Source organism: Phacochoerus africanus, chromosome 13 (genome assembly GCF_016906955.1).
Source record: "Phacochoerus africanus isolate WHEZ1 chromosome 13, ROS_Pafr_v1, whole genome shotgun sequence".
Lineage (NCBI taxonomy): Eukaryota > Metazoa > Chordata > Mammalia > Artiodactyla > Suidae > Phacochoerus > Phacochoerus africanus.
Window position 1 is genome coordinate 64760734 of NC_062556.1, and position 24969 is coordinate 64785702.

General features: G+C 42.9%; 1 protein-coding gene across 1 annotated transcript in view; it reads right to left on the reverse strand.

Annotated features, from left to right (window-relative positions):
• Positions 1-1687: 1687 nt before the first annotated feature.
• DZIP1 (DAZ interacting zinc finger protein 1) overlaps positions 1688-24969 on the reverse strand; it is a 55502-nt gene continuing 32220 nt past the window's right edge. The window contains 9 exon segments of the mRNA XM_047756102.1: positions 1688-2070; positions 3801-3972; positions 5203-5333; positions 6687-6880; positions 8463-8513; positions 9091-9220; positions 9782-9944; positions 11350-11489; positions 22357-22413. Coding sequence (XP_047612058.1) covers positions 1994-2070; positions 3801-3972; positions 5203-5333; positions 6687-6880; positions 8463-8513; positions 9091-9220; positions 9782-9944; positions 11350-11489; positions 22357-22413 — 1115 coding nt within the window. The 3' untranslated portion in view covers positions 1688-1993.

Here is a 24969-nt window from a genome sequence, read left to right on the forward strand (position 1 = left end):
AACCCACTGAGCGAGGCCACGGATCAAACCTGCATCCTCATGGACACAGGTCAGGCTCATAACTTGCTGAGCCAAGACAGGAAATCCCTGTATGTTTTCTTCCCAGACCATGACAATACTTGAATACCTTCTAGGGATATAAGTGAATTGAAAACCTGGGAGGGAGATTAGGGGCTAGAGGCCGGTATACAGGGGGGGCAGGGTTTTGTGTGTGTTTAAAATTATGTACGTACAACTCTGTTTTTCACATCTTTAAGATGAAGATTATAATAACTACATCTCAAAGTTTTTCTAGTTAAATGAACTAATAATGCATCTTAAAAAGTTAAGTAGCTCCATAGATCTCTGGAATGAGTGAGTGACTGCAGGGACGTAGGTGTCTTCTTAGGTGGTGGTGTAGGCAACTCATCTTTGTTCTCCTACAGTGAAGATTTGATTCAATGTTTACTACAGATTTTAGAAACATGATCAAGTGGGTACATCTGCATAACATGGCCTTTGTGGGAAGTTTTTGTTTTTTCGGGTTTTTTTTTGTGTGTGTGTCTTTTTGCCCTTTCTTGGACTGCTTCCCATGGCATGTGGAGGTTCCCTGGCTAGGGGTCGAATCAGAGCCGTTGCTGCCGGCCTACGCCAGAGCCACAGCAATGCAGGATCCGAGCCGTGTCTGCAATCTACACCACAGCTCACAGCAATGCCGGATCCTTAACCCACTGAGCAAGGCCAGGGATTGAACCCGCAACCTCAGGGTTCCTAGTCAGATTCGTTAACCACTGAGCCACGACGGGAACTCCTGTGGGAAGTTTTTAAAAGACAGCGGACCGCAAGTAAAAAGGACCTATGGGGCAGAAACAGATAAAAAATTGTTTTTAGTTCAGTGTTACATGGCATAGCTACCAAGGCAAGCTTAAATCCTCTAATGAGGTCGGTCTAACTCGGAAATCTAATAACTCAGCCACAGTCACAAGGATGTCATGGAGGGCTTTACTTGAAAGGTTGACAAAATGAAGAAAGATCCAAAACCCAACAAGCCATTTAGTTTAAATGTTACTTTTTTTTTCTTTTTTAACAGAGTAAATAGACCACAAAATATTAAAAAATGCAAAAAAAAGTTTATATGAACTTTTTGACTGTTGACAATGTCACTGTTAAGAATAGAACTAAATTGGTTTTGAGGTATTTTATAATACCGTTGAGCATGTTTAAAAAATTGGAAAAAAAAAACTACAGACAACATATGCATTCAGTATTGACTCAATGTGTTCTAGTCATAGTCTCATAAATTGACATTTAAAATAGCTACATATTATTCATAAAATATCCAAGGTAAAGATTATGCTGCAGAAATAGGATTTAAAGTTCTAAAGTAACTGTTTAACAAGAAACAACATGCATAGAATGGCTCAAAACTGCATATGGAAAAGTACTTCTGGAAAATGTACCATGTTAACATGGGCCTAGCTATATATTTATAACTCTAAACTTACTTCTATATGAAAATTAAGCAATCAACTCTTTAAGATTTCACAGATGCCACTAATATAATTTTAAGGATACTAACAGAATTTTATAATAAAATGCTTCCAATGTGACAATGTCAAGAAACACTGAAAAAAAAAAAAAGTTTTAACTCAAACCAAAACCAGCTATAAGTTTAAAAAAAAAAATTCACTTAAAAATTAGTTGAAAAAAATACACTTAAAACACTAGAGTACCGTTCTGAAGAAAAAAATTTTTATGACTTCAGTGACACGTTATTTTTAAGCAGCAGTCTTAAACACCTTTATATGCTTCAAAATACTGTTGACAATTTGTTTTTCAAAATTGCGTTAGGTGCCATTAAAGAGACTCTTGTTCTTCGCAAGCCAGCTTCCTTGTTATTGTGGGAAATACTGCCGGGCAGGAGCATTCGCGTTGCGCAGGCCGGGAACGGAAATAGTGCGAGACTGGAATACTGCTGGCATCGAGAAGGACCTTCTGAGGCCCAGGGGGACAGTTATACGTCTGAAGAGTCACTCCAATCAGTCACAGTTACTAAGCTGCTTTTCACGGTGCTGGATTCATCCTGAAGTCCTGTGGAGGGAGGGAGACGGGGGGGCCCCAGTGATTAAATAAGCACATGGTCTAGTCTGTAAAAATCGACAACCTCATACTGTAATTTGTCACTTGGTATCTGAGGCTCCACCCCCAGCTCCCACAAGCTGTGCAGGTGGCTGCTGACAATCCAACCACGGGACAGCCAGGTCTCTAGGGGAGCCTCACGGGGCCTTTGCAAGGAAGCTTCTGCTCGGCCTCTCCCTCCCTGCATTCAGCTCAGGGCCTGGAGGCTGACAGTGGTAAAAGATGATAAAATTAACAAGACGAGGAGGAATTTTTTTCTAGGGTAGATGAGCTTAAGCTTATGAAGTTAATTCATAAGGGCCTTGAGCCACTGAAATAGTACAGGGCAGAGGATTCCACCGAGTATGACTCTAGAAATGTTTTCTTTGAGAGGCATGGGGTCATGGCATTGGGAAAGAGGAAGGCAATGTCCTCGGGGTATCCTCTTGGCCCTGTGTCCTTACAGAGTCACCGTAATGTAAACACGTCTCTTGCTTTTTCAATGATTAGACACAGCACAGAAAACTTAAGATGGTGACAGAGCAGAAGGTCAAAGTTATGACTGACATTGTGGAGAGAGGAGGCCAAGGAAAGGGCAGAGGCAGTAATGGCTCATCCCCTGTAGTGGGGGAGGAGGGCAGGAGATCCCTGCAAATGGAAAGGGCAAGTGTAGAGGTGTGGATGTATTCACTGAAAGCTACAGATAGGGGAACAAAAGTACTGAAGATGGGGCATGAGCGGTGCAGGCAGTGGGAAAAGAGCCAGACCCTCCTCTGTCTTAGCAGGACATCGACAGTTCACGTCTAAAGTCAACTGATTTAGATACAGGGGCTGAGCTCCTTACTCAGAGGCACAGCTCATGGGACACACCGAGGCAGAATGGCTGGGAGAAGGCATTGCAGGTGGGGGAGGTGTCATGGACAGTTACTCTGCTTTAAACAAATACAAATGACATTTTCTTTCTTTCTTTTTTTTTTTTTTGGCTTTTTGCTATTTCTTTGGGCCGCTCCTGTGGCATATGGAGGTTCCCAGGCTAGGGGTCGAATCGGAGCCGCAGCCACTGGCCTACACCAGAGCCACAGCAACTCGGGATCCGAGCCGCGTCTGCAACCTACACCACAGCTCACGGCAACGCCGGATCGTTAACCCACTGAGCAAGGCCAGGGACCGAACCCGCAACCCCATGGTTCCTAGTCGGATTCGTTAACCACTGCGCCACGAGGGGAACTCCCAAATGACATTTTCTGATTTAAAAAATTAAGAGTTGAGAGGTAAGTTATCTGGGTGGATGAGCACAACTGCAGTGAAAGGGTTGCACTGTCATTCATCCCACTGGCTATAATGCTACAAGAGAAATCTTCCTTGGAAGAAAAAGAAAAAATATTTAATATGTAAACAGATGGGCACAGGAAAACAGGCAGAAAAAAATGGCTTCATTTGGACATATGATCAGAAATTTAAATTTCTACAAAGCAACTGCATGAAGAGAAGATTTCTATGGGCATTTTTTTTTTAAATGCTAAATTTAAAGACAAAAGATTAGACCTAAAATTTAAATTAGTAAATATAAGTTGTTCATATTCTGTCCTTATAAAGCATCAAGATCTTGGTTATGCCAACAGAATGTTTTTGTCTGAAAATATATTAGCATTAACTTAATTAGATATTTATAAAAGCTTTTGTTAGACACCAAAGCAGCAAACCTCCTTTTGGCCCTTTCAGGTTAGTTGCACCCCAGGCACTTGGCACTTGAGCAGAATTTGACTCATTCTTCATAGGCGGAGGATCCTTCTGCTCTCTCCCAATTTTCATCCCCAAAGATTTTTCTTCCTCTAAGGATGATATGTCCCAGTCATCATCTTCCACATCTACACACTGGAAAAAAACAAAAAACAAAAAAAAACATGGAGAATAATGAGTGATTTCTAAAGAAACAGTGCATGTTACAACCCCTCAATCACTTTGTTGGTCAGACAGGGCCACTGGCATTAAGTGATTACGTTGGGAGTCTCAGAGAATCCCCCATCTGGTCATTTGGTCACCTCTGGAGGGCAGTAAAACGGATTTGGAAATCTGTGCTTTGAAAGCAGAGGGAACCACCTCTTTTTTGTTTCTTGCTGTGGAAACAAAAGAATATGTTTCCTACTCAGCAATCATGAACTTAGAAAGTTTCAGAAACACTCAGTTGTAGAACTCAAGTCAGGATGCTCTCCAAGGCGAAGCCAAGGCTGGCTCTGGGGCTCTTACTCCTGAAAGTAAGACATGACTGTGCAGGAGACATCACACAAAGGTCCTCAGGAAATGCCCCTGATACCAAGGAGCGTGTGTTCCTATGGCGCCCCTTCCAAGAAAGACACCTCTGCTCTGCTTGACTGAGGTGACTTCTTGTCATTTTTGGCTTGTTTGACTCGAACGACACTAATTTATGAAACTAGTTTGGTAAAACGCTCTGGATTTCAGATGAGCAGGGGAAGAATTACATCTAATTCAAGTGAAAAACTAAGAAAAAAACAACTACTATTGGCCGACCCGGTCAACACCTAAGAGCCCGGATCTCCATCTACAGATGCACTTCCGGTGCCTGATGCGGAACCGGAAGCGCCTGCAGCGTCAGGGCCTCTCCTCGCTTGGGGAGAAGAGCTTCGCTCTGCCCTTGGCCCGGGTCACAGACTCCGGGTCCCAAGTGGGGGTGCACCCTGGAAAGTCCCTTCTTTACTTCCAGGTCATGCCACTGGTGGCAGGAAGGTTCCTGGACTCAGATCTGAAGCCCCCTGGATTCCCGTCAGTCCCAAGTTTCTGTGAACAAGCTACCTAATGTAAGCATCAGATAATACATACGACAGGATGTTTAAAATCTGTAAAGCTTGATAAGCATATGCATTATTGTAAACCTTGATAAGCATTATTATTACCAATTATCTTTCTGATATCTTTGTTCTCTATGGGAGGGAAAGAAACACAGTACTAAAAATAAGATAAAAATCTCAACCTCTACTATACCAAATAACTATATTTGTCTTGTATTTCACCACAAAAGTACAATTATTAAGATATATTCATTAAAAGATGAATTTATATACGTTTAGCAAGTAAAAGTGACTTCACCTTTACATCTTCGTTTAGTTCTTTCTTGATGAATGCCTCAGCAACATGAATCCCACCGACTGGCTTGTTCACATTTCTATGATTTGAAACCGTCTTTTCAACTTTTCCGGTTAATATTTTAATGGAGGTTTCTATAGGGCCGATGGAAAAAAGGTAAAGTTTAAAAAAAAAAATTTATCTTCGGTTCCAAAATAACTTTACAAGCAACTCTGAGCTTTGCACATAATTCCTTTTAAAAAATCGTAACCCTCTCGACTAGAACAAAGTTTTAATTTTAAGTCAAAGACAGATGATCTCATTCAAGTACGTGATGAGAAACTTTAATTTCAGTGAAGCAGCCTGCATGAATGGGATAGTGGTATTTTCAAAAATAATTATGTTTAAATGTTATATTTTACATAAGTATATAAATACATGGTATATATAAATTATATAAATACAAATTATATAAAATAAATTTTTTTAAAAAATCAACTATACCTGATATGTTTAAATATATAATTTTTAATTGCATTAAACAGAATTTATTTAAAAAATGACCCTTCAGGAGTTCCCGTTGTGGCTCAGTGGTAACGAACCTGACTAGTATCCATGAGGATGCAGGTTCAATCCCTGGCTCACTGTGGCTGTGGTATATGTCACAGATGTAGCTTGGATCTGATGTTGCTGTGGTATAGGCTGGCAACTGCATCTCTGATTTGACTCCTAACCCTGGAACCTCTATATGCCACAGGTATGGCTCCAAAAAGCAAAAAAAAAAAAACACCCTTCTGGCTCACTTCTCAGCAAATTATCAGAGTTACAGACTTGGACTTTTAGGGTTGCCAAATCTCCAAAGGGCAACACAGTGTATTAGAAAAGCAGTTATAATGACCCAGTGATAGGAACTGAATTGTGTCCCAAGTGCATATGGTGGAGTCCTTACCCCCAGTACTCAGAATGGGACCTTATTTGGAGAAAGAACCTTTAAAGAGGTACTCAAGTTAAGGTGAGGTCATTAGGGTAGACCCTGATCCAACATGACTGGTGTCCTTATAAAAACAGGAAATTTGGGCACAGATGCACGCACAGAGAAAGTCAATGTGACAGGTTAAAAGAGAGCCATCTATCTAGAACCTAGGGGCAGAGGCACAGAGCAGATCCTGTCCTTACAGCCCTCGGAAAGAACCAGCCTTGCCACCTGGATTGTGTCCTTCCAGCTCCTGTGAGACAGTTTCTGTTGTTTAAGCCACTTGGTGTGGTACTTCCTGACAGCAGCCCTTGCATTTGTCACTAGTACACCCAGGCTTCTCCAACCCCTTCCTCTTCTTCCACTTGAACATCAACTACTTGCTAATAAATAAGCACAATCCATATCCCTTGGGCAGCAGCTTTTAGCCCCAACCTGTCACAGCCCCAACCTGTTCCCAGGCCTTGATGCCCCTAGCTGAGAACCACTGTCGTCAACAAAATTTCCAGAAGGATTGTCAATGATAAAAGCTTACCTGTGGGCTTGGGAGAAATATCAGAATCCTCGATTTCACTTCCCTCGGTCCAGTCAGTGTCACTTTTGGTGGTACTCCTTCCTAAGCTGCTCCTGTTGCTTTTAGAGGACAGCACCTGAAGTAAGTCTGGGGAGGTGTGTGCCCGGATCAGGTCGTCATCATCCAGGTCTTCCTCCGAACTAAAGGGAGGCGTCCTAAACAAATCAAAACCCAAACGGGGGTCACTGTTGCCATACACTGCAGGATTTACAGACCATACACCCTGTAAAGTGGTGGAAACTTTCCCAGGGAGCATAACCAAGGCCTGTGTGGCCACAGAACAAGACGGCGGCCAGGCCCACGCCCGGGACTTGCACAAAAGGCCCAAGAGTCATCTCAAATCCTGACCGCCCAACCACATGGCATATTTACCAAAATGGACTGAAGTTATGACCTGACTCCTCTAAACCCAAACTTGTATATTCTTTATATGGGTTTTTACACAACAAAGAAAAACTTTCTCAGTCTACAATAAAACTATGCCATCTTTTAAAATAGTGTCATTAATTATAGCTTACCTTTACAATGCACACTCCTAAGTCCTTGTACATAAACACACCAACTCATTTGTATTATCACATGAATCATCCCCCATTTTAAAGTGAAATAGAAATTGATGGTATTCCTTCATTTAAAAAATATTCATTGTGGAGCTCCAGCTGTGGTGCAATAGGATTGGTGGTGTCTTGGGGATGCTGGACCACAGGTTTGATCCCCAGCCTGGCACAGTGGGTTAAAGATCCAGCAGTACCACCGGTGCGGCTTAGGTCATAACTGCAGCTTGGATCTGATCCCTGGCCTGAGAACTCCTTATGTCGTCAGGCAGCCAAAAGAATAAAAAAATAAAAAATATTCATTGAGCACCTAAATTCCAAACAATGTTCAGTTACACTACAGCCCATGAAATAAGGCTCTTTCCATGAGGTTATGTACATGAAAAGTGCTTTAGAAGAATGTATTATTATTATTTATATTGTCTCCACTATATTATATTTCTACTACCTCTGCTATATATACCCAATGCCTTAATGAGAGAAAGCATCAATCGCAGAATAAATCAATGATGATGAAGTTCAATTGTTATAAAATTAGTTTTACTCATAATTAATAACAATAATATACCTACAATTTATTGAGTACCCACAAGGGCCAAGCACTGAGGCCAAGCCCTTTTCACACATTCTCAATTCATGTGTAGAATTATCCTGTGAAAAAGGCAGCATCATCCCCTATTACAGGTAGGAAAACTGAGGCTTAAAGCAGGTAAGCACCTGAATCAGCGGCACACAGTTAAGGAATGACTGAGCAAGGATTCTTAGTATCCTGTGAGAGCCTAAGAGAGGAAGGTCTAGGGCCATTACTGACTTCCCCAAAGAGCTGGAGCACTAAAATTTCAGGTGGCTGCACTATTACGGATCCAGCCAGTAAAAAAGCAACATTACACATTTATCGTGCTTATGGAAAATCACTGGGCACTAGGCGGGGGTGGGATGGGTAATGGAAATGACTTAGATGTGGTCCCACTTGCTAATGGAGGCCACCAGGGATGAGTGCTGTTGACTTAGGTAATATCTGATAAAGAAACAAAGCTGTCACAAAGGAATCACAAATTAAATATGATGTCTAATAATTATGGCTCTAGTTCACCACAGTGAATATACACATTCATGATGAAAGGACTGGTCAGTGAAAATAATTTCTTTAAAATCACCTCCCCCCTGCTCCCTCAGTACTCACGCAGCCGTTGAAGTCTTTCTGGGAAAGTGATCTTCTCTATTTTTCTTAACTCTAAAAACAACAGAAAAATACTTCTGGCATGAGTGAATAATGTCATCTGAAATAAACTTCTATGGAATTGGTGATTTTTGCTTTATTAGAGGGTGAGCAGCAACAGGTCTGCCTGTGCCAATGAGAGACAGGTAGGCGTTGCAAGTGTCATTCTCTGTTGAGTCAAACATCGCTGTGGCCTAAATGTCCCTGTAAGGCACATGTTGAAGTCCAAAGCCCCGGTGTGATGGTATCTGGAGATGGAGCCTTTGGGAAGTGATGATGTTTAGATGATGTCATGAGGGTGGGGCCCACATGAAGGAATCCGTGTCCTTCTAAGAAGAGGCAGAGAGACAGACCAAGGCTCACTCTCTCGCCATGTGAGGACACAGCAAGAAGGCGGCCGTCTGCAAGCCCTGGAAGAGAATCCTTGCCAAAACCTGACTATGCTATCACCTTGATCTTGGACTTCTAGCCTCCATAAGTGTAGAAAATTTCTGTTGTGTGAACCACCCAGTCTATGGTATTTTGTTATGGAAGTCCAAGCTGACTGAGACAAATATTAGTAAAAAAAAATTTTAGGGCTGAACATACTTACTTTGGAACAGATGTCCTATCAGTAAAAACAGGCCTTTGCCTAATCAACTGCCTGCTTCTGGGAGGACGGTGGGCTGCTCTGGGTACTTCTCCAGCTGAAAGGATATCCACTTGGGAAGCATTGCACCTGTCTGGAACAGCAGGGTCATTTATCAGTCTCCAGCGCGTGGAAAGCAGAAGCAAATAGCACAATACCGACTATGCTGGCATTGAAACAATCCCATCTTGAGGGTCTAGAGTTTTTTTTTAAACTGTCAAAGCAGTATCTAAAACCCAGTGTTGGGAGTTCCCGTCGTGGCGCAGTGGTTAACAAATCCGACTAGGAACCATGAGGTTGCGGGTTCGATCCCTGCCCTTGCTCGGTGGGTTAAGGATCCGGCGTTGCCGTGAGCTGTGGTGTAGGTTGCAGACGCGGCTCGGATCCTGCGTTGCTGTGGCTCTGGCGTAGGCCGGTGGCTACAGCTCCGATTCGACTCCTAGCCTGGGAACCTCCATATGCCGCGGGAGCGGCCCAAGAAATGGCACAAAGACAAAAAAAAATAAAATAAAATAAAATAAAACCCAGTGTTTAATGATTCAGTGAGAAGGTTGCCAATGAATGCCAAAGTTTGTGAACCAGTTAAAACTATGAAATGGTGGTTCTCTTTGGCTCCCATCTGCAGAAACCAAGTGGCAGTCGGTAACAGGCTCACCTGTTGACAGCAATGTCCTCTCCTCAATCTTACAGCTGACCTGATGTTCGAGGTGTTCTCGAATTTGCTGAATGTTGGGTATTTTTCTTTCTCGCTCATGTCTGGTGGATTCCACGGTTCTTAGCACTCTGTTCAAGCGATCACTTGGAATACCACGTGTATCCTGAAGGAATAAAGTCAAGTTCATCAATTATCCTGGGATGTTTTTCATTTCGTGGATATTTGTCAACATGAACCATGCCAACCTTTCATCCTCACTGCTGCAGGGAAAGTGGCAGAAACCCTGACAGAGCACACACGGCCCCGGCTCCCAAAGGCACTCACGGGGCACTGGGACATAGAAGGCAGGTGAATGATGGAACATGACCAGTTAGGGGCACTGGGCTCCGGGTCTCAGGACCAGCACATAGAAGGTGTGTGTGTGTGTGACTGATTAAGGCTGATTGGTTAACCAACAATGCGAGGTGTGTAATAAGGACCAAATGAGTCCACGAGGACTAGAGGATTCAGGGAGAGAGCCTAGTGGAGGCCACAGTGGCCCAAGAAAGCTTAGGAGGGAGGCTGGGCTGTGCCCTGAAGAGTGGGTGAAGTGAAACAAGTTGGAACTCGGGGTGTTCCAGATAGATGGATGGGATCAGGAGGAAGCACCTTTGGGGAAAGGCGGGCACTGGGGCAGAAACAGTCAAGGCATGGCCAGTGGTTAAGGCTGCAAAGGAGTGGGTGAGGAGAGCACAAAGGCAGACTGAGGCCAAAATGAAAGGCTTAACAGTGACTCCACTGGTAAGAAGAAAGTCATCAGAGGTCTTCATTGATGAAAACACCCAATTAAAGGTTTGAGAAAATGCATCTGGATTTGATGGGTATCTAGATGGAAGAAAACCAGATAAAGAGATATTTATCCTTTTGTTTGTTTGTTTAGGGCCACACCCGCAGCACAGGGAAGCTCCCAGGCTAGGGTTCGAATCGGAGCTACAGCTGCCAGTCTGTCCCTCGGCCACAGTAATGCGGGATCCAAGCCACGTCTGTGACCTACACCTACACCACAGCTCAGGGCAACACCAGATCCTTAACGCACTGAGCAAGGCCAGGGATCGAACCTGCATCCTCATGGTTCCTACTCAGGGTCGTTACCACTGAGCCGCACTGGGAACTTCCAAGAGATATTTATTCTTCATTTGTTCATTTAATATGTGTTGCTTAGGAGCTGATTTTGTAATAGGCAATAATTAGGAGTTAACATCAGAATGGAAGCAACCCTGCAATGGCCTAGAGGCCAACCCTGGCTCCTTCATCATTAACATGTGACTGCACCCCTCTGTAGAGTTCAGATGATACTGTCACTTACCCCAGAGATCAGTTTGCTTGTTTAAATGAGTTAATATTTGGAAAGCTCCCTGAAGTATGCCAGGCACACAGTGAATGCCAGCTAAGTGTTTAATGAATCATGTCACAGTAGCCTCTGGTCTCCAAATACAACAGAACCGACATGGTGCCTTCTCTGATCCTTCCTTATTTAGAAAACAAAGTAAGACAAAAACAGCAAATATTCCCAAAGTGAGTGAACTTACTGCATTAATCCCCAGGGTTTCCAGTCTTTCCACCAAACTCTGCTCCAAGACTGTTCTTATTTGCTTAGTGAGGGAAGGGTTATTCTTCAAAGCTTTCCTTAAATGTATCTTGTTATTTAATTTCTGTTCATTTTCCCTTCCTGAAATAAGGTTTAAAAAATGTGTTAAAAAGGAATTAAATACATTAAACTTCTAAGCAGAAAAGGGCAAAACACAACTTTTAAACAGCATGCAAGCATTTATAATGTTGTAAAGTTTTTGGATATTTTCAGTCAGTCAGCACAGTATATAATGTTTAAGTACTATAGCTTTAAAAACTATAAGTCTGCTTCAAAATGTCAGTATCTTTAAAGACTTTTTCTTGATCACTTCATCAAATTATAGCTAGATAAATAATGTGAGCTATGTCTCTAGAGAAGCAAAATGGAAAACAATTATTTAGAAGTGTAATGGTTTACCCTAAAATTATTTTCTACTTCCTGAAAAACTCATCTCTCCTATATTCAGTTAGAATTTAGTTATTGCTTAACGAAGAAAAAGTCCTATTTCTTTTAAATAATTAAGTTTGTATTTATACAATAAATTTAGTGGAGGTTAAGTTCACATAAAATTTCAAAATGGGAAGATCATTATCCCTCTCGAAACATTTACCAAATGAAAAAGAAATTAACAAGTCTTAGGAAAAGTGTGTTTTGGGAGTTCCCATCGTGGCGCAATGGAAACAAATCCAACTAGGAACCATGAGGTTGAGGGTTCGATCCCTGGCCTCACTCAGTGGATTAAGGATCTGGCATTGCCATGAGCTGTGGTGTAGGTCGAAGACATGGCTCGGATCTGGCGTTGCTGTGGCTGCAGCATAGGCCAGCAGCTGTAGCTCTGGTTCGACCCCTAGCCTGGGAACCTCCATATGCCATGGGTGCAGCCACAAAAAAAAAAAAAAAAAAAAGTGTATTTTGTTTAAAAACACTATAATTACAAAGAAAAAAAAATAAGCCAGTTTCTTCTAATATTTTCGAACTTATTCCTTTTATTCTCCACCAAAAAATGTCTAGTTCACGAGGGTTTGAGGAAAGGGGCATGATAACATGACCTTGAAGAGCTAAGTCCTTATATCAATGGAAACTGAAGGCTCAAGGAAAGAGACCCAGTGCCAAGCAGTTCAGACCCTTAGTGAACATCCAAGGCAGATCTGGGAGAATGGGACAATGGTACTATTATCATTTCGAAGCCTATTCTCCTGACAAAAGCATTTCACCCCAAGAAGGTGGCACCAAATGCCATTGCCTAGGTCTGGGGCCATGGACAGGTCCCCACAGATACCCCATTCTTCCTCATCCATCTCAGTAGATGGACTTTTCCAGTTCTTCCAGCATATGGATTTGCAGAAGATCTTAAACAAAATGCCTTTCGGTTAATGTGTTTCCTAAATCCTAGTTCAATTCCAGTAGTAAAGAATATTTCTGTTCGTTAATTAAGAGTTTCGCAGAAAGCAAAAGTAGTCAAATTATTATTTGTACATTTAGTAGGAGGGAAGATCCTATATGATGATGCCTTTCTATGCTTTGCTCCTGTGGTGTGCTAAATTATGAAACTTTATAAGATTCTATATGAATAAAAACCCAAAGTAATCTTAAATTTTATATTCTCAGCATTCATGCTGTTGTTATCCCACCAATGTTTTCACAATATCCTGAAACCACCAGCAAAAAAAAAGCACTTCTGTTCTAGGAACTGAATCCATCAGAATCTACAGGGCTTAGCTGCAGCCATGGCTGTGTCACTGGCTTTGGCTGCTAGTTGGCCATTGAGTCTGCAACTACCTAGGGCTAAAAGTAAAAAAAGAGGCACCAAGAGAGACCCTGAAAGTCATGGAGCTACCATTCAAACAGATGCACCGCCTGTCCTAATTAGGCAAAGATAAATTCTTTGGCCAGCATCTCAGCTATAAAAGGAAGCAGAGCCTGAAGACAGGCCCCATGTGCAGGGGCCAAATGATGCCCAGAATGGCTTGGCCACAGTTTAGGGGAGTTGTAGGGCCTCTGACAGCACGAACTGAATTCATCTGCTGATTGGCCAACCCTGGTGACAAGTTCATTTTGATGTCTGAGTTCCCCCAAATGGCCGAAGATTAAACATTTCCCTCCATCCTCAAATTCCCTTTATAGACTGGTGCTCTCTTTGGAAAGCCATTTGTGAATAATTAGAAACCCTTTGATAGGAAGAACTCTAACAAGGCTGGGGCTGGCTGATGGAGGTGAGATAAAAAAGGGAGAGTAGATAGGAAGAGAAATAATGAAGTTTTTATGTACATGTGAAATGAATTACATGAAAGACAATCAGAGCTGAAGATTTTAGTTTAAGCGTGTATTGCTCACCAAAATCAACAAGGCAAAATATTCCAGAGATCAGCATTTCCTCTAATTAAGATTACTAAAGCATGCCCAAACAGATGGCCAGGGCTACCACAGGATAGCCCACACATGTGAGCAGCTGCATCAGACTTAACGACACACCACTTATGATAAGAAAATCACTGGAGAGAAAAGCAAGCAGTCAAAAAACAAAACACAATGGAATTTCTGCGTTGCAGGGGACTTGTTCATCTAATATTCAAGCTCCTCATTATTTACATGAAGATTCTAAAAGCGGAAGATAAAGAGACTATTCCAAAGGTCACCCAGCCAGTCCTGCAAAGGCTGGACCTCTTTGCTTTTCTTCCATCACTTTGTTCTTTGCATGAAGCTACGGAAACAGAAAACCTGGACTTTAGTTCCAGCACTGTCACTAATTAAACGCAGTGACCTGGATGGAGCAAGCGCCTAACTTCCCATATGTCAAGTCTCTGAAAAATAAAATAGCCCCTCAGGTCCCTCCTGGCCTTCACATTCTCACATCCTGTAGAACAGCAAGATCAGGTCTGTCTCGACACAACTGGCAAGAAGTAAAGATGCAGAAATAGTCTTGTACAAGTTACTTCTTGGTCAAAGCTGTAGTGTTTCTGCAAACCACTGCCAACATTTGGCACGGACACTCGTCTGCAAATGTTAGCACAGGCTGAGGAATTTATTGATGGCTATTAATCAGCGTACTGGCTCCACAGAGGCATGAGAAGGAGGCGGTCACTGCTTTCTGTGACGGTGTGTGAGGACCTAGGTGTTCTCAGCAGCCCCCAGCACGCTCCCATCTCCCACCAGAGCTGCCTCTGAACAGGTGGAGGGTGGCAAAGACGGTTTTCTTTCCCAACTATGTTCCCCAAAATATGGCAACAGCCAATGATCGTGTTTGCTGTCAATGATCCCTAACTCATGCCTTCCACCCTCTGCGAGGAAGACGCCTAAAAGAAGCCCAGGCAGAATATGCAGCAGGCGAAACCTGGAACTGAACTGGTTACAGGGGATAAATCAGGATCCCTCTTGGAAACTAGTGGACTCATTTTTCAAGTAAGTGTGAACTATATGACCTGAGATTCCAGCTTCAAAATTTGGGACCCTATCTATAAACCTCCGGATGCATTTTGCAGATTCTTCTGAGAATAAAGGATTTTGTGTTCCAGACCTCAATACCTGATAATTATATAGAGGAGAGAGAAAGCATGTTACATGCATGTTAAATGAAAATACGCATCATGTGGATGTTTGGATACGCCTGACAATCCCTTCTCAATGTGTAGCCTTGTAAAAACAAAAACTTTTTGGGAAAAAGTCGAGAGAACACAGAAGTTATAACAAATATTAAGAATTGATATATTAGGAGTTCCTGTCGTGGCGCAGTGGTTAACAAATCCGACTAGGAACCATGAGGTTGCAGGTTCAATCCCTGCCCTTGCTCAGTGGGTTAACAATCCGGCGTTGCCGTGAGCTGTGGTGTAGGTCGCAGACTCGGCTTGGATCCTGCGTTGCTGTGGCTCTGGCGTAGGCTGGCAGCTACAGGTCCGATTAGACCCCTAGCCTGGGAACCTCCATATGCCGTGGGAGCGGCCCAAGAAATGACAAAAAGACAAAAAAAAAAAAAAGAATTGATATATTAGAATATATAATTTTATTTCTCTTCCTAACAAAAATGACAAAACCAGAAACCATATAAATATTAACAATTGGCTTTCTCCTGAAGAAGTGAAATACGGTAAAGCATTATTTTTACTAAGGAGAAAATTATGATAAACTGATTCAAATATAACTGTTTTAGGATCTATAAGTCTAGCATTTGAATATACTTTTAATAAAGTAAATAAATATTCATAAATTTCAAAGATTAGTTGACAGAAAATAATTTTTAGAACTGCCAAATGAAAGGAGGCAGCAATCATTTTAATTATTTCCCTAAACCTGCAACAGCTCCCAGATTCTACCATAAAGATATTCTGCACATTCAGAAACTAAACATTATGCCTTCCTTGCTTATTAAAAATACTTTTTGAAATGGGCACTTTATCTATTCATTTCATAGGTTGGGGCATGAGGAGTAACATATTTTTGTATCATCTAGCACACGACACGTGCATGTCAACTTATCTGATCAGAAAATTGCTGCACTGATATAAAGGCTTAGATATTTTTTTTCAAGTTCCTTGAGGTTGGAAATTTCTTTTTTTTTGTAATCAAGCATATTTTATATATTTTTTTAATTTTTTTCATTATAGCTGGTTTACAGTGTTCTATCAATTTTCTTCTGTACAGTAAGGTGATCCAGTTACATAAGTGTACAATCTTTTTTCTCACATTATTATGCTCCATTGGAAGTGACTAGACATAGCTCCTAGTGCTAGAGGTTGGAAATTTCTTGTTCACTCGCTAAGAAACAGTAAAACAGGGGGAAATATAACAGTGCATGAAGGGAAGAGGATGACAGAATACTACACATAGTTTGAAAATGTAATCCAAACCTAAATGTCTTCCCTAATTTTGATACACTAAGTTAAAAACCACTGCATCGTACTTTTGAGGCTTAGGTTTTGGCCCCTAAATGTAATGGATGCAGATAAAAATCCTGATCGAGTTCTTTGTTACCTTTTTCTTCCTCTGAAAGTTCTTCTATTGGTTCCAGTATGTGCGATGAGAATGCCTGTTCTATTAATGAGGAAAAATAAGAACAGCACAGACAGGAGAATAGCAGAGTAAGATTAGTTCCTTTGACAGATATAGTTCCATCGTGTTTTAACCATGCCTAAAATAGCAAGAATTTACTAGGAAAAAAGAGTAAGGCAGTCAGTGAAAGCTGGTCACTCTTCCATCTTCCCTTTCTACGTGTTTTCTGTTAATTCCACTCTCAGAAAGTAATATTTTTAAATGATTAAGTTAGAATTTCTTCTTATCAAATTAATCCTGGACATGATTTTTTTTTTTAAGGCACAAGGACACAACGACAAAAGATCTTCACTTATCTCTAAGAATATTTTCCTTATAAAATATCTTGATTGGGTGGCTAAGCAGAAAATCACTGAAAGTATTTCAATTCCCAAAGACGAAAACATAAACAATTTCCAGGGCCCTGGGATACCCATTTCCTGCTAGCACCAGGGTCTTTGAGTGGAAGGACCAGAAATGGTAAAAGGGAGGTGTTCTGGGGTCAGCAGCAGGACTGAGACTCATTCTTATCCACCTCTGTGTCTCTAAATCACGTTTCAGGACCTCATTCTGGGGGGTTCCCTTTGTGGCTCAGGGGTTAACAAACCCAACTAGGATCCGTGAGGATGCAGGTTCGATCCCTGACCTTGCTCAGTGGGTTAAGGATCCGGCATTGCCGTGAGCTATGGTATAGGCTGAAGACGCAGCTCGGATCTGGCAGTGTTACTGTGCCTGTGGCGTAGGCCAGTAGTTAACTGGGGCTCCAATTCAACCCCTAGCCTGGGAACTTCTGCGGGTACAGCACCAGCCCTAAAAAGCAAAAAAAACAAAAAAACCATCATTCTGTTCCCAGAGAGCCAGCAAGGAGGGGCTGCAGAGAGATGACAGATAAAGGTGGGCTTTACCCACTCCCACCCCAAAACAGCAGCCGGGGAACATGAGGCCTCTGGGTGACTTCCCAGAGAAGTGTCACTGTGCACACACAAGGACACCTGCAGGCAGCATGGATAAAGGAAACCCAGCCTATAAACAGAGGGAAAGCTTTTTCATGAGGAAAGTAAGGTTTGGGCAAAAGGTCCAGCCACAGAGGCCAGGGATCAAATCCATGTCCTCATGGATACTAGTTGGCTTTATAACCCACTGATCCACAATGGGAACCCCCTCAGCAGGCTTTAGACATGGAAGGAAACGCAACCAGATGCATGGCTTGGGAGGTGCCTGGTTCACTCATCCTCAGCCTGGAGACTGACATGGGGTACCTGCCCAGAGAGCTCTCCACCTGCACCCCCACAACAGAGATCATTTCATCCTGCCACCAGACCCCATGGTGGGCGACAGGGGAGAATCATAGTGGCCACCAATGACTGAGCGCTCACACTGGGTGGCCATGCACAGATCTAAGTGCTCTGCATGTATTACCACAGATTTAATACTTCCTGCTTTGAAGGTCTGGCTTTTAATTGATTAAAGAGTATTTCTGGTGCTCTATTTTAAATATATACAAATATACATACCCCTGTAGGTATATACAAGTAAATACATATTATATCTGGGTATTTTATAAATAAGCTCTTATGGCTTGTTCAGCATTCTAATCAACATATATGACACTGACCATTGGGGAGAAATGCATTTTAAACTACTTTCAAATGAATTTTCGGAGCACAGCCTAAGAGTACATAGAAGTCAACTTGAACTTTGAGACATAAACATGGGCCCACAGAGGAACATGTAATTCCACCTGTGTGACAAAACTGTTGACCAAAAGTGCTCTCAAATTTGTTATCCAGCATCGAGATTTTAAAGTTACACAAATAAAGAAAAAAAATGTGTAACTACGTGTGGCAATGGATGTCAATTAGACTTACTGTGCTCATCATTCTTCAGTACATACTAATACCCAATCATTTTGTTGTAGGCTTGAAACTAATATAATGTCAATTATACCGCAATAAAATTTCTTCAATTAAAAAAATAAAGGTATCCAAATAAACAATTCTACTACTAACTACTGAAAATGGAGCTCTAAGGAAGATAGCTAATTTCATGTTTTTAAGTCACATGGTTTATATTTTACATCTTGTACTTTATGAAAATAACAAGGATAAAGTTATGAGAAGTTCTGTCAAATCTTGCAAAATCATCATATGTATGTTTATGATCACTATATTACAGGGATAATCCTATGACATGTCTTGCGTCAGGATGAACTGTCAAAACGCTGACATTTCCTGCAGTGAGGCCGAGAGTGGGGAAGGGTCCGATTCCTGAACCTGGGCTCCTACGATAACAAAGGTGGAGGGAGGGAGGCTGCCCAGACCCCAGCTCCCAAAATGAGCCAGCTGATGTCCCGAGTAGGGAGGGAAGGCCCGCCATTCTCATGCTTTATAAGCCACAGGTCTAGCCTCCAACATCCCAGTTCCTCTCCTGAGCTGAGGTCTCCAGGATGAGAGGTGGAATTCTCAGAGGGAAGCTGTGTCTCCTCTCTGAACTTGCCAGAAGCTTCCAGAAAAATCCATATGTCATCTCCCACCATTACCTTCAGAAGAAAGACCCCCAGATCTTCAGCCAGCCTTTTTTCTACTGGCTGACACTGCTGAATTTCATCACCCCGACCCTAGACGCTATCGTTCAGCCGGTGCTTGCCGCTCTTACCGCAGCCCACTGAAATAGCCAAGAATCCTCTCCCCATCCAGCAGACAACGAAAGTTAAACCCACTGTTCTATCAGTTGCCCGTGAATCCAGACTGTCTGCTTCCAAAGTCCAGGCTCTTGGCCACAAAGCCCTGGTGTCTCCCTGTTGACACTCGCTGGGTTTGCCTTCTGGAATTTTCTGAATGGCATGGCTGTCCACCCAGGACCTGAGCTCATCATGTGCTGACCCTTCTCTCGCCTTTGCCCAGCCTTTCCACCGATCCCACTGAACCAATCCCAGTGAAGTGTCACATTCGCTTCCTCCTGTTTCATCATCACAGTCCCAATTCCTAGGCATGGAATCTCACATAGACTCTGTCTAACATCCTCAATTCATCTCCCAGCTCTGATTCTCTGAACACACTGGTCAGGCCAAGCTTCCTACAGCCCACCTCTCCAATCCTGCCATGCCCAGCCCCAGAACATTCCGCAGCTAGAGAAAGCCACAAGAAGGACCCAAAGAGCTTTGGGCCAGCACTCCATGGTGGCACGAACAACCTCAACCAGCCTTATGTCCCTCAAATCTCTCTGTGTACATCAGGCTCAGCCAAATGATTCATCCACTCCAATAATTCACATCAAGAGCTTTCCTGCCACCTTTTGCTCCTACTTTTTGCTTTGTCTCAGCTGAGAGGAGGAGCCTGCACCCCCTCCCCAGGGCAGCCCACGTCTGATAACTGATCACCTCACTCCAGGAAAATTCCGAAGTGCCCGCCCCAGCTCTAAAGCTGCTGGCCAGATCTGCTGAGGCCTCCAACGCAGCTGCATCAGGGATCAGTGTCCCCTTGATGCCCAATCCTGCTTCTCTCACAAGCACTGTCTGAGGCACTGCCCCCATCTCACCTTCAAACCTTCACCTCAATCTGCTTCCCAGGGGACCCAACCTTGGACAGTGAGTAATCATGAGATATTCATGGTAAAGAACCTCACCAAGCTTTGAGATGGAACAAAAGGAAAGAGAGAGAGGAAGCTGGACTAATTAATATTATACAATATGTGACTAACCCTCCCTGTCCCCCACCCCCAGCACCTGGGGAAGCTGCCACCACTGGGAGTGGGGGCAGGCAGTGGGCCCCCGCTGAGCTTCCTCCTCGATCCTGCCCATGAAGATGGTCACAAATCAGCTTTGATCCCGATCCAAGGGCATGGGCCCTGGGCCAGGTCTTGCCGGCATTTCAAATGAGCATGTCAGTCCCAGGAGATGCCAGCAAGGGGGCCACGGCTGATTCATGAAGCCCCAGCCCAGTGAGGGCAAGGTCCACACGGAACACAGTGCTCTAGAACCAAGAGATCTGTCAGGTCCCCTGAATCAGCCCCAGACAACATAACATATGTACTGTACATGTCCTTCATCAGGCACCAGAGACATAAAACAAAGAAGATGTGGACCTCGTGTAATGTCAGATAGCAGACTAACAATAACAAAGGAGAAAAAGAAAAAGAAACTAAAACATGTGTTAAGGTACAAAAAAGAAATCGCCAGCAATGCCTTATAAAAAAATCAACCCTATAAGAAAAGAGGCAACAGAGAAATTTTAGACCTGACATAAATAATGTGAATAGAGATTAACTGACAGGGATAAGTTTCCTATATATTCAACAGTAAAGAAAGTTTAGGAGTTCCCATCATGGCACAGTGGTTAATGAATCCGACTAGAAACCACCCGGTTGCGGGTTTGATCCCTGGCCTTGCTCAGTGGGTTAAGGATCCGGCGTTGCCGTGAGCTGTGGTGTAGGCTGCAGATGCGGCTTGGATCCTGCGTTGCTGTGGCTCTGGTGTAGGCTGGCGGCTACAGCTCCGATTGGACCCCTAGCCTTGGAACCTCCATATGCCGCGGGAGCGGCCCTAGAAAAGGCAAAAAGACAAAAAGACAAAAAAAAAATAAGAAAAGAAAGTTTACATAGGTCCAACCTACTTGTCATCTCTGTTCCTGGTCCAAAGGGAAAAAAAAACAACCACCTGTCCGTTCTATTTGCAAATAGTAACTTTGTAACATGTACATAATAACTTGTAAATAATAACATCCAATATGTGGAGAATTTATGCATTACATGTTGCACGCCCAAGGGTACCGATCCACCCGATATGATATTAGAAAAAAATAAGGGGCAGTAAACACTTCATGAGTCAGTGAGTATAAAGGAGAATTACAAATGGCCATGATAGACGGACCAGAGTATTTATGGAGACAAAAAGTCCAATTCAACTGACCATGGATGTAGGTCTTATTTAAAGGCTAAAAAGAAAAGTGGATGAAGTAATGACTAGGTTCCAGAAGCATTTGCAGGTAAGACAGGAGAAAGATAGTCCTCTTCCCACCTTAATTCATTTACTACACAGCAGGACCATAGGAAAACAACCTATTAAAAGTATACACAGGAGTTGCCATTGTGGCTCAGTGATTAACGAATCCAACTAGAAACCATGAGGTTGCGGGTTCAATCCCTGGCCTCACTCAGTGGCTTAAGGATCCGGTGTTGCCGCGAGCTGTGGAGTAGGTCACAGACGTGGTTCAGATCTCATGTTGCTGTGGCTGTGGTGTAGGCCGGCGGCTACAGCTCCAATTCGAACCCTAGCCAGGGAATCTCCATACGCCGAGGGTGCGGCCCTAGAAAAGACAAAAAGACAAAATATATGTACAACTGTTATTAGCCCCTTAATTACATAAAAATAAAATACGGCTACAAATATCCACCCTATCTACTGGATCATGTTCATAATGATTATCACCCCATGGCCTGGTCCAAGAACTGGATCCTGGCAACAATTTCATCTAGGGGTTCCTACTTTTGTCCTTTGGTTTCCATCACATGTCTTGTCCAGATTTTCCCAACCAATCGCTGGAACTATTTGCTTTAAAAAGGTGACTTGCTGCCACATTAAAAGTTATAAAAACAATCACAAATGCCCTGTGGCATGTGTGGGTTGGCTGGTCTAGTAGAAGTCACCCTCTTACCCAATACCTATTACTTTCCACCGAAAATCACATATGATCAAAGTACCACTCAAGAGTTAAAAGTCTCTACTTGTGAGCCCAGCAGTCGGAACATTTTATAATTTATGACTTGGGTAGTTCTGATCCGTTGGCAGTAACACGACATATGAAGACTGCAGTTTTATTAACTGTTTTGCATTCACCAAAATGTTCTGTTTGCATAATTACCCCCACAGAAGCACTTTCAGTTAATAAGTTATCTAACTCAGGGAGGAAACTGTACATGAAATGGTTGCGACTCTGCTGACACTTACCATGTGCCATTGTTAGACTTGACTTCGCATCCAAAGTCTGTGGGGCCGAGGCATTCACTGAAACAGCACACAAAGAAAAAGGACACAGGATTTCAGTGAGTATAACATAAGCATCTGAACATCATAACAAAATATTCATCAAAATTAGTCAAGACATATACAGACTCTGAAGTACAAATGTTTCAAATGACAGAGATATTACCAACTAACCTACACCCATTTTTTTGGTTTTTTTTTGTTTGTTTTTTTTTTTGTTTTTTTTTGGCTGAGCCTGTGGCATGCAGAAGTTCCCAGGCCAGGGACTGACCCAGAGCCAAAGCAGTGACAGTGCCAGATCCTTAACCCACTGAACCGTGAGGAAACTCCCCAAGCCAATTTCTAATTAACAGCTTTACTGAAATATAACTCCTTTAAAATATATACAATTCACCCCTTTAAAACATACAATTCCGTGGATTTTAATACAGTCACAGGTTGCACAACCATAACCACTATCTTATTTTTGTGCATTTTTATCACACGCAGACCTCCCCAAAATATCTGTATCTATGAGACCCGTTTCTCTCTCCCCCCAGCCCCTGGCAACCACTGATCTACCTTCTGTCTCCAGGAATTTGTCTATTTTGGACCCTCTGTATAAATGGAATCATGCAATGAAATATGTGGTCCTTTGTAATTGGCTTAACTTAGCATCACGTTTCTAAGTTTTATTCATGTTGCAACACGTGCCAGCATTAGCATGTAACTTTCATGACCAAATAACATTCCACTGTATAGACAGACCACACTGTATTTATCTACTCATTCGGGCATTTGAGTTGTTTCTACTTTGGGGCTATTATGAATAATGCTATGAATATTTATGGATAATAAATCAATTAAAGAAACTACCCCAGTTACTGCACTGGAAAACGGTGAGAAGGTATTAATGCAGTTACAGCTTTGGGAGAGGCGTACACCTGATTCAAGACAATGCTCTCTACTTCAAAATACCTCAGGAAATTGGATTCTGCAGCCTCTCTTCTAACATTTAACAATTCCTATCTGAGGGTCCTCTCTGAACGATTTGTGTGTCTCTTCGTTCACTGATTCTTTCCCTAGTTCATGAGGATAGATCTTTAATTCTAATCCTAGTCTAAAACAACACTGGCCACAAATGCCCGCAGGCAAACAATTTCATCTTTACCATGGCCAGTGTGGAAGTGTTCAACTCCTAACTCTAGGTAAAAGGCTAAAAATTCAGGGAACATGGCCTTCAAACCCATCTGCAACTTACTCACCTAGATCCCGGCTTGGCAAACAACAGCCTGTCAGACACACCAGCCCCTGACGGTTTTTGTAAATGAAGTTTGATTGGAACACATTACTGTTTCAATATTGTGCCAAGTATAATTAAAATATAAATGATAATAACTGCTTCTTTCTTTTTTTTTTTTTTTTTTTGCTTTTTAGGGCCACGCCCATGGCATATGGAAGTTCCCAGGCTAAGGGTCCAGTCAGAGCTACAGCAGCTCTGATTGCGCCACAGGTAAGCAACGCAGGATCCAAGCCACATCTGCAACTTACACCACAGCTCACAGCAACACCAAATCCTTAACCCACTGAGCGAGGCCAGGGATCGAACCCGTAACCTCATGGTTCCTAGCTGGATCCATTTCCTCTGCACCATGACGGGAACTTCCCTGAGTGTCTTCTAACTCTTCCGTACGTCTCTGAAATGCTTCTATTCTCCCCTCAGCTCTCCTCTTGGCACTTAAACCACCTTCTCCTCCTCAGCACCTCTCAACCTCTTTAGCTTCCAGAAGCAACAGCAAGAGGCTAAAGAAACAGCTGAGCGGTCAGTGATTAACGAATCCAACTAGGAACCATGAGGTTGTGGGTTCGATCCCTGGCCTTGCTTAGTGGGTTAAGGATCTGACGTTGCTGTGAGCTGTGGTGTAGTCTGCAGACGCGGCCCAGATCCTGCGTTGCTGTGGCTCTGGCGTAGGCCAGTGGCTACAACTCCAATTCGACCCCTAGCCTGGGAACCTCCATACGCCGTGGGAGCGGCCCAAAAATGGCAAAAAGACAAAAAATAAAAAGAAACAGCTGAGCGGTCAAAACCTTTAGCCCTGTCCAATCAATTGTGCCCCATTCCCAAACAGGCTCATCAATATCCTTTCATGAACAGAGAGTCCTGGGCTCATAGGACTGGTTGCTCAGCGCCCCGCCTCGGTGCAGGCCCTCCCCTAGGGTTCAGATCCTGCTCACACTCTTTCTTGAATGGAAATTAAAACATTTCAACTCTTTATTATTAAGAAAACAATCTGTCCATTTCTAAACTCTACAGATTCTGCCTCTTTGGATTCGAGGGATTCTAGCCAGATCCTGAGAGCTCCTGAAGGCCACTGAGCCGACTTCAAGTGAGTGACCGTCTGATGGGCATGTCAAGGTCAAGCCCTGCAGCTGAGTTTCAGTGACGCCAAAATGGGGCAGCCGCCACACACGCCCACATCCTCACTCACAACCCAAGAGTACAACCCAAGAGCACAAGCTGGAGCCATGCCAAATAATTTTTACCCATCCCTTTATTAGGCGAACCGTGAGGTAACAGGCATGGCTAACCAAAAACAT